The sequence below is a fragment of the Gekko japonicus genome, unplaced genomic scaffold, assembly GCF_001447785.1.
Source record: "Gekko japonicus isolate JY-2015 unplaced genomic scaffold, Gekko_japonicus_V1.1 scaffold653, whole genome shotgun sequence".
NCBI classification, from domain to species: domain Eukaryota; kingdom Metazoa; phylum Chordata; class Lepidosauria; order Squamata; family Gekkonidae; genus Gekko; species Gekko japonicus.
The window spans coordinates 196,115-206,222 of record NW_015171524.1 but is presented as its reverse complement, the minus strand read 5'-3'; the positions used below and the strand labels follow the sequence as shown (position 1 = coordinate 206,222).

The following is a 10,108-nucleotide window of genomic DNA, read 5'->3' as shown; positions in this document are numbered from 1 at the left end:
GAAGTAACAGAGGGGGGGGGGGGTTACTGAAAATTCTCTCCCGACCAGTGTTCCCTCTAAGCTGAATTAGTGTGAGCTAGCTTCACAGTTTTTTAGCCTCTGGCTCACACATTTTTGTCTTAGCTCAGGAAGGACGGCTCCAGAGCAAACTAATTTATGCAGCAGCCAAATCTCCTGCTCACAACTTTAATGCCAGTAGCTCACAAATTTTTGCTCACAGGGCTCCACAGCATAGAGGGAACATTGCTCCCGACCATACTAGGTTTTCTGTAGGGTTGCCAGCAACGCTCCCTCTAAGTTGTGGAGTCTTGTGAGCAAAAATCCTACTTTGTGAGCTACTGGCATGAAAGTTGTGAGTGAGCGGTTTGGCTGCTGCATAAATTAGTTGGCTCTGGAGCCATCCTTCCCGAGCGAAGACAAAAAGGTGTGAGCCGGAGGCTGAAAAACAGTGAGCTAGCTCACACTAACGCAGCTTAGAGGGAACACTGGTCCAAGGTCCAAGAGAGGCTGACCTTCCAGAAGTATTTCATGTATAGTTTGAAATACTTTGCAAGCCACCTCCTCAGAGTCTGCTTAAGACGGCTAGCAATAAAAGTGTCTATTGTATGCACGTTTGCCTAAATGTCATGGGCATGAGTCCCCAACGGGCACCATGGCCCCCACCAACACGTTTCCTGTTGCCCACCAAGTGTTTCTAGAAAGTGGGCAGGGCCAGGTAGGACTTGTGCCCAGCCGGCCTTCTGATTGGCTGTGCCAATTAAAAGGGAGGAGGAGGAGGAGGAGATTGGATTTATACCCCACCCTTCACTACCTGAAGGAGTCTCAGAGAGGCTTACAAACTCCTTTCCCTCCCCCTCCCCACAACGACGCCCTGGTGAGGAGGTGGGGCTGAGAGAGCTCTTTCGAGGACTGCCCCTAAGAGAACAGCTCCAAGAGAATTTGTGACTGACCCAAGATCACCCAGCTGACTGCACGGGAAGGAGTGGGGAATCAAACCCAGTTCTCCCAGATTAGAGTCTGCACACTTAACCACTACACCAAACTGAAGAAGAGGAGGAGATTGGATTAATATCCCGCCCTTGAGTACCCAAAGGAGTCTCAGAGTGGCTTACAATCTCCTTTCCCTCCCCACAACAGGCACCCTGTGAGGTAAAAGAAGAAGAAGAGATTGGATTTATACCCCATGGCCCTTCACTACCCAAAGGAGTCTCAGAGCGGCTTACAATCTCCTTTCCCTTCCCCTCCCCGCAACAGACACCCTGTGAGGTAGGTGGGGACTGAGAGAGCTCTTTCGAGGACTGCCCCTGAGAGAACTGCTCTGACAGAATTTGTAACTGAAAGAACTTGTGAGCTTCTGTCTGAAATGCTGAAGAGTTCCTACAAGGGTTATGCATAGCCTCACTCTCTGGCATTTTGTGGTCGGCTGCATCTCTGGTGGCAGCCGTTTCGTTGTGGTGCCCACCACTCCGTGTCTAAATTCCAAAGCTGCTCACGTGCACAGAAAGACTGTGGGTCCCTGGTCAAGATTTTATGAGGCTGCGGTTGCAGTCACGGCCCACTCAACAATCCACTTTCAGTCCACATTTCAACTGGATCTTGCCAGTTCACATAGTATAATCCAGTTGGAAAGTGCACCGAAAGTGGATTGAAAGTGAATTATTCAGTGTCTGTGACCGCAGGCCTGTTTGTCTAAATGAAATCCGAGGTGGGGATGTATGACTTCGAAACCTCTGCCGCTGTTTTAATGAAGGACTGCAGGAAAACTGAACAATTGCGCAACACTGACACCGAGGTTTAAACACTTTTAGCCCCCAAAACTGAAATTTTACATACGAAAACTGTAGACCACCAAAGCGCTCTCGAGAGCAAAGAACACGTTTTTTCTGCACCGGTCCGGTCTGTTAAAACTAGTCAAAAGGGACCTCAGGTTTGTGGGCAATTAAAAATAATTGGAAACCATTAAGAACACGTAAACTCACGTAAATGAGGCGCTTGGCAATCCGGCATTCCAAAATGGAATGCCGCACGTAAATGAGGCGCTTGACAATCCAGCATTCCAAAATAGAATGCCGCTCCCTTCGCGATCCCCAAGTTTCATCTAAAACATTTCTGATTAGGAACCCAAAATGGGAACTTGCAAATACGGGGCTTATCGACTGCCCTCGAGAAGAGTTACTTAGCAATCCCAGATACCCATACGCGGATCCTATTAGCAAGGAGACCGATTGAGGGAACCAATCAATGCCGGTCCGTTGGAATGGTGATGTCGGGAAACAAGACCATTTCTTCTTGATTGATTCCTTAAGGGAACACTGGCGCAGGGGACTGAAAAAGAAAACTGCCGCTTTCTGGTTTGCAAATGTAGGGCAAAATAAAAGCGGGATGACCTAGAAATCTACTAACTGGATGCAAAATTATGCCCAGGCAAATAGGGAACCCTTTACATACATTCTAGTCACGGGGCAGCTATGCGTTCCCAAACCACCTGAAAGACGGAAAGATTATTTGGGTAGGTTCAACTGGCAAAGTGGCTTCCCAGAGGGGAAGAGGGGGAAAGCCCCGACATCCCAAAAAAGTCACTCCGACTTTAATTTTCTCTCTCATTCACAAGATAGCAGTGCTCTCCACCAGCCACTCGATCAAGAGTTCTGATTTTTAAACGCACCGCCAGAATTTGAACCACGGCTCCATCGGGTGGCTGTTAATGTCCGGTTCCCGCAGCCAGGTTTTCTGCTCAGGCCTCTTCCAGTTCCACGAGGACCCCGCCGCAGTCTTTCGGGTGGAGGAAAACGACGGGTTTCCCGTGGGCGCCTATTTTCGCCTCGTCACTCAGCACACGGATTTGCTTCTCCTTCAGGCCTGCGATGGCGTCTTTAATGTTGTCCACCTGAAAAGAGAAATGGGCTTTTTGTTTTTTTAAATTTAAAGTTTTTTTATTTTGTTTATAACATCATACAATACAATAATACAACATTGAATGTGAAGAGATTGACATACAAATACTATAATAATTTGTTCAACTTCATGGGAAACTGAGGTAACACTAAGAAATGGGCTTAAATTGCATGTTTATGACCGTTTTTGTGAAAACAACATGGCAGAACCACTGAGACCCAGTGTGATGCATATGACATTATTTTGGGATTCCAATGCGGGCCCACAGGTGAGAGTTCCAGATGACGCACGACTTGTTTTTTGCTTTTCCGGGAAACAAAGGGTGTGATTATTTGAAATGGGAGAAAGAAGCTTTTAAAGAAAAAGAAAACCGGGACGCAGAAGATTCAATACCTCAATGCAGACGTGGTGCATTCCCCCGGCTTTGTTCTTCTGCAAAAAGCCGGCCACGGGACTGTCGTCTCCCAGCGGGTGCAGTAACTCCAGCTTGGTGTTCCCCAGATCTACGAACACCGTGTAAACGCCATGTGTGGGAAGCGGCACCGTCTCGCTCACGGCGGCTCCCAGCACCTCCTTGTAGAAAAGCTTGGCTTTCTCCAAATCCGGCACCGCGATGGCTACGTGGTTCAGACGGCCCAGTTTCCACAAGCACTTCGGAGACTTCTGGGCCAAAGGATGGGAAAAGATCTACGAACACCGTGTAGACGCCATGTGTGGGAAGCGGCACCGTCTCGCTCACGGCGGCTCCCAGCACCTCCTCGTAGAAAAGCTTGGCTTTCTCCAAGTCCGGCACTGCGATGGCTACATGGTTCAGACGGCCCAGTTTCCACAAACACCCCGGAGACTTCTGGGCCAAAGGATGGGAAACCGACAGCCTTCGTACCGTCGGAGCGGCAGTTTGCAGCCGGGAAAGAAGCCCTGAGAAGATAAATGGAAACCAGGATATTTGATGGATTGATTTGTCACACATTCCCCACTTTTCTCCCCAATGGGGGACCCAAAGCAATTTACATCATTCTTTTCTCCTCCATTTCCTCCCTCACAATGACCCTGCGAGGTAGGTTAGGCTGAGAGAGTGTGAGCAATGCTCCCTCTAAGCTGTGGAGTCTTGTGAGCAAAAATTTTTACTTTGTGGGCTACTGGCATGAAAGCAAGCGATTTAGCTACTGCATAAATTAGTTTGCTCTGGAGCCATCCTTCCTGAGCAAAGACAAAAATGTGTGCGCTAGAGGCTAAAAAAACTGTGAGCTAGCTCACACTAACTCAGATTAGAGGGTGATTGTGACTGGCCCAAGGTCACCCAGCCGGCTTCCGCAGTATGAGTGGGGATTTGAACAAGGGACTGCCAGATACTAGCTGGACACTCTTCACCACTACACCACACTGGCTCTCTTAAGAAGAATCCCTTTGCCGCCTGGGTCTTTCCATGCATTTTGTGTTTTTGCACTTATTTATTTAGTTCATACTTTCCTCGTCAGTTGGGACTCAAAGTGGCTTAGAAGATCGTTCCCCTCTCCTCCATTTTCTCACAACGCCCCTGTGAGGTTGGCCAGGCTGAGAGATTGTGACACGCCCAGAGTCACCTTGTGAGCTTCCATAGTAGAAGCGGGGATTCGAACTCAGGTTTTCTTTTACCTGATTGACTTCTTGTATGGGTTAGGAAATTCCTGGAGATCTGGAGGCGGTGCCTGGGGAAGGCTAGATTTGGGGAGGGATCCATAGAGTCATAAGAACATCAGGAGAGCCCTGCTGGATCAGACCAATAGTCCATCTAGTCCAGAATTCTGTCTCCTACAGTGGCTGACCAGTTCTTTGGAGGGCCAACAACAGGGCACAGAGGCCAAGGCCTTCATAAGAACATTAGAAGAGCCCTGCTGGATCAGACCAGTGGTCCATCCAGTCCAGCATCCTGTCTCACACTGTGGCCAGCCAGTTCCTCTGGAGGGCCAACAACAGGGCACAGAGGCTGAGGCCTTCATAAGAACTTTTTGGAAGAGCCCTGCTGAATCAGACCAGTGAGAGTCCATCTAGCACAGCATCCTGTCTCAAACAGTGGCCATGTAGCTATTCGACTGTAAGGTAAACGTAAGGTAAAGGTAAGGTAAAGGTAAAGGTTCCCTTGCTCGAAAGCCAGTCGAATCCGACTCTAGGGTTGCGGTGCTCATCTCCATTTCAAAGCCGAAGAGCCAGCACTGTCTGAAGATGTTTCCGTGGTCATGTGGCCGGCATGACTAAACACCAAGGCGCACGGAACGCTGTGACCTTCCCACCGAAGTGGTACCTATTTATCTACTTGCAATTTCTTGCTTTCGAACTGCTAGGTTGGCACGAGCTGGAACTAGAGATGGGAGCTCACTCCATCATGCGGCACCCGGGTCTCGATTTTCACTGACCTTCCACAGCCTGCAGTTCAGCGTCTTAACCACTTGAGCCACCGCAGCTCCTACTGTACAAACTGATTATTATAGTTGATATTGCATGTAATGAATATATACCTGTTTTAGAATATTATGAATAATACACAATGCACTTTATAAGATGGAACATTAGAACACTTTAACAAGGGAGTCTCAGAGGGGCTTACGAACTCCTTTCCCTTCCCCTCCCCACAACAGGCACTCTGTGAGGTAGGTGGGGGGCTGAGAGAGCTCTGACAGAAACTGCTCTTTTTCAAGAACAGCTCTGACGGAACTATGGCTTGCCCAAGGTCATCCAGCAGGTGCAAGTGGAGGAGTGGGGAATCAAACCCGGTTCTCCCAGATTAGAGTCCGCGCACTTAACCACTACAACAAACTGGCTCTAATGTGTTAAAATGCTAATATGGTGGAATAGGTTTCTACGTTTTACATTAGAGACGACTCCAGGACTGCGCTGTTGTCAGGTTTCTTGCATTTCATTTTCCGCTTCAGGACAGAGTTCCCAAAGCCAACTGTTTCATGGGATTGTTATTGTTTAGGATATGATGTCGGCCACCCCAATCCTGCTTATGGGCAGGGTGAGATTAAAAATGGCAAAAAATAAAATAATAAATGAATGTCATCGGGCCCCAAGTTGGGTAGTTCGTAGCCCACGGTACAGAATAAGCAGACCAGGGTGGTCGACTCCTACCAAGCTAACAGCATTTGAATAAATCTTCACAAGGAACAGGACAGTATAGCATTCGAACCCTAGACTACTCTGGCGCAAAGCAGATTCTTTGTTCTTCGTCCTGCATTAAAAACAGGGGAGGGGGGGTGGTTCTTCCGTCCCCAGGGCCCCCTTCGAAATGCACGCTGAAAGGTTTTCTCAATTAGCGCTACAAGATGTGCTGCTCATTAGCTTCCCCAGTAGAGTGCCCACACCATTCGGTTTGTGTGTGTGTCCCCCCCATTCCCCCGCAGCCACCATGACAAAAACTGCAGTCCGGAGAATCCCTTTCTGGGAGGGCCAGAGAGCTCACCAGGAAAAAGCCACAAATGGGTAAGGCCAAAGAAAACCCCCCAAACTGCAAGCTTCGTCCAAACTGGGAAGAGAGGGGAAGAAGAGTCCAAGCTCTCCCCGGCCAACTGGAAAGGGGGAATAATCCGTGCAGGGATTTGAGGAGCGGCTCCGATTGCTAACGATGCTAATGCTAATTAGCCAAGAATAATTAAACCAAATACTAATAAGGCAGCTAGAGGAGCCCGTCAAGAGCTAAAGAGCATCTCTGAGCGAACAGACAGAATGGGTTGTTGTAGATTTTCCGGGTTGTCTGGCTGTGGTCTTGGCATTGCAGGACCTGACGTTTCGCCAGTAGCTGTGACTGGCATCCTCAGAGGTATAACACAGAAAGAAATATTTAGAAATTTCAACAGCCAATCCACATGCAAAAGAACCTCCTCAGGAAACAGGAAACAGTCCATGGAAACAGTCACTTCCTCAGGAAACAGCCAATCCATACACAAAAGAACCTCCTCAGGAAAGCTCCTCCACTAGAATGTTCACAGCCTGGGGAATTCCTGCATGATAATGACTCAGCCCTACCCCACCTTCCTGAGTAGATACAAATTACCTTCCCACCATGTTTCTTCTCACCTTGACACAGAGAGCACTCTGTCTTTCGGTGTTATACTTCTGGGGATGCCAGTCACAGCTGCTGGTGAAACATCAGCTCCTACAATCAGGGAAAGCCCGGAGGCTGGGATGTTGCGGATTGTGGGGCATTTCCCCCCCCTGGTGAGGCTGAAGTTCTCAGTGCAGAAAAAAAAAGCCATTGAGCCAACATAAAGCTGTGACTAGGACAGATCTCTACATTGCAAGCTGTCAACAGTTCTCAGCTGCTGCAAGTTAATCACATCTGCCAGCTGAAGCAACCATTCTGAGAACAAGCCGGCAGGTGGGGGGGATGAGTTCTATAGTCAAGAAAGTGAACAGGCAGAAAACCTCTCTTCAAGGTGACCAGTTTCTTGACATGGAGTTAGAAGGGATCCTAGAGGTCACCTACTCCAACCCCCCTTGCTCAGTGCTTAAATTTTACTCATTCATTCACTCATTCAATTTATATCCCACCCTCCCCACCAGAAGTGTACACCTTTTAAAAATGTTTAAAAACAATTGGGGGGGGGAACCTTTATAGAAGAAATTATTGTGAGGCTGTGCCTTTAAAAAAAGGGTGGAGAGCCCACAAAAGCCCACCATAGCTACCAGGCTCTCTACTGCCTGGGCCTTTTCAACTGGAGATGTTGGGGATTGAACCTGGGACCTCCTGCATGCCAATCAGAGGCTCCACCACTGAACCACAACCCCCTTTACAGCTCTCCAGGGTCTCAGACGGAGGTCTTTCCCATCACCTCCTGCCTGGTCCTTTTTCAACTGGGGATGTTGGGGATTGAACCTGGGACCTTTGGCATGCCAAACAGATGCTCTACCACTGAGCCATACCCCCTACCCAACTCCTGCATCTGTCCCAGAAAAGAGAGAAAGGAAATTTTATTTGGACCCAAAACGACTTCTCCAAGGTGATCTGGTCTATTTCCAGAAATTCCCCAGCTGTGCAGTTAACAACGGTGGATGATTAATCACCAAATACTCAGTTGGAACAGAAACCGGGCGCTAAGTTTGCCAAAAGTGGAGACTTTGAACAGTCCTTCTTCTGCTTCTATTTATCACTCCCATGCTGAAATCCTGGCTTCTATGCAACCCTCCACAATTGCATAATGATTCACATCACCAGGATTGGGGGGGGGGAGATCTATTTTTATTTAAAAGATAGCTACATCCTAGAGAGCCGCTTATTATTCAAGGGCAGCTACATCTAGGGCGAAAGGCAGGTAACTTTGATAGCATGCAGGAAGGCTCTCTATCAAAGAGAAAGGCAAAAGAATACTTTCAAGGGATCTAGAAATCCAGATGGCCACAATTATACCACAGAATACAAAAGTTAAGACACGATAACTTTCAGAGGGCAGATGTGTCCTTCTGCAGTAGAAGACCTAAATTTGAGTCCAGTAGCAACTCAGAAATCAACAAGATTGATCGGCTTTCAAAAGCCAAAGTTCTCTCTGTCAGATATCTGTGGACTAAGGAATGAGACCCTCCGTGTGCTCTTCTCATTATAAAGGAAGCATATTTCTACCCTTCAAGAGGTTATTTTAAAAAAAAGCTTAAGAAGAGAAGAGATTGGATTTATTCCCCACCCTTCACTACCCAAAGGAGTTTCAGAGCAGCTTTACAAACTCCTTTCCCTCCCCCTCCCCACAACAGACACCCTGTGAGGCAGGTGGGGCTGAGAGAGCTCTGAGAGAGAACGGCTCTTTTTCAAGGACAGCAGGGCCGGCTCACTCACTAGGCGATCGCCTAGAGCGGGACGGCCCTTAGGGGCACCAAACTGAACCCGGCCCCGTACTCTGGGAGTTTCTTGAGTATTTGTGTTTTTCATTCTTCCTAAAATGCATTTACTTTTGACAATTGGTGGGCGCACAAGTTGGGGGGGAGGGATCCTTGCCTAGGGTGCAAAATAAGCTGGCGCCGGCCTTATGGCTTGCTCAAGGTCATCCAGCAGTTGCAAGTGGAGGAGTGGGGAATCAAACCCGGTTGAGAATACAAACTTGAGAATACAATAGCATATTGGATCAAGGGCACTGAGCAAGGGCATGCCATGACCAATAACTCCGAAGAAGCGTGCACGCACATGAAAGTTTATACCGTGAATAAAACTTTGTTGGTCTTCAAGGTGCCGCTGGACTCCAACCAGGTTCTGCTACTTCAGACCAACACTGTGATCCACCTGAATGACTCACAGTATTTTCCAGTTTCTGCAGTGTTTGGGAAGGGGCTGCAACCTGCTTTAATGTCCATGCACTTTAATGCCCGCACATGGGAGAGAAGATGCACTCAGCCTATAGTTGCCAACTTTGGGTTGGGAAATTCCTGGAGATTTGGGGAGGGGGGTACAGCCCGGGGAGGGCTTGGACATTAGCTGGGTATAACTCCATAGACTCCACAGTTCTGGTCACCACCCCTCAAAAAGGATATTATAGCTTTGGAAAAAGTGCAGAAAAGGGCAACTCGAATGATAAAAGGGTTGGAACACTTTCCCTATGAAGAAAGGTTAAGGCGCTTAGGGCTCTTTAGCTTGGAGAAAAGACGACTGAGGGGTGACATGATCGAGGTTTCTAAGATTATGCATGGGAAAGAGCAGGTGGAGAAAGAAGTCCTTTCCTCCCTTTCTCACAATACAAGAACTCCTTGTGGGCACTCAGTGAAATTGCTGAGCAGTCGGGTTAGAACGGATAAAAGGAAGTCCTTCTTCACCCAAAGAGTGAAAGGGGCTACAGATGCGCAATGCAAGCCCCAGTTTGCATTCGCGAAAGCGAGCCCAGATGCAAGGAAGGGTCTGGCATGCAGCACACCGCCCCCCGCCCGTCAGCTCAGGGGAAAAACACATACCCACTGCCAGCGTCCGTACGGAGGCCGCCATCTTTGAGCCTGGCAAGTCCCGACGAGCAACTCTACGGAACGCCGCTCTTCTGAAGCCGAAACGAAGGCAAAAGGACGGACGCCGGCGAGGGACATACAGCGTGCTCTAGGGGAAAAAATGCCTGAGGTTGTGGAAGGAGAGACGCGGAGCAGGAAGAGGCCGCCGCCGGGTCCTAGAGGGAACCGGTTTCTCATCTCTATTCCAAAAGCGATCCGTCCCCGCCCGTTCGTTTCTTGAGCGGAACCTTTCTCTCCGCTTTGCGCGTTCCCGGCCGGA

At 48.7% G+C, this 10,108-nt stretch overlaps 1 protein-coding gene across 1 annotated transcript; it reads right to left on the bottom strand.

The window, feature by feature from the left end:
• Nucleotides 1–1,734: 1,734 nt before the first annotated feature.
• On the bottom strand, nt 1,735–9,870 carry MCEE (methylmalonyl-CoA epimerase). Its single transcript, XM_015419499.1, has 4 exons — nt 9,802–9,870; nt 3,607–3,813; nt 3,289–3,422; nt 1,735–2,887 (listed from the first exon to the last, which is right to left on the bottom strand). Exons 1-4 carry the CDS (start codon nt 9,830–9,832, stop codon nt 2,735–2,737), a joined length of 525 nt encoding a protein of 174 aa, XP_015274985.1. The 5' UTR covers nt 9,833–9,870; the 3' UTR covers nt 1,735–2,734.
• Between the last annotated feature and the right edge of the window lie 238 nt (nt 9,871–10,108).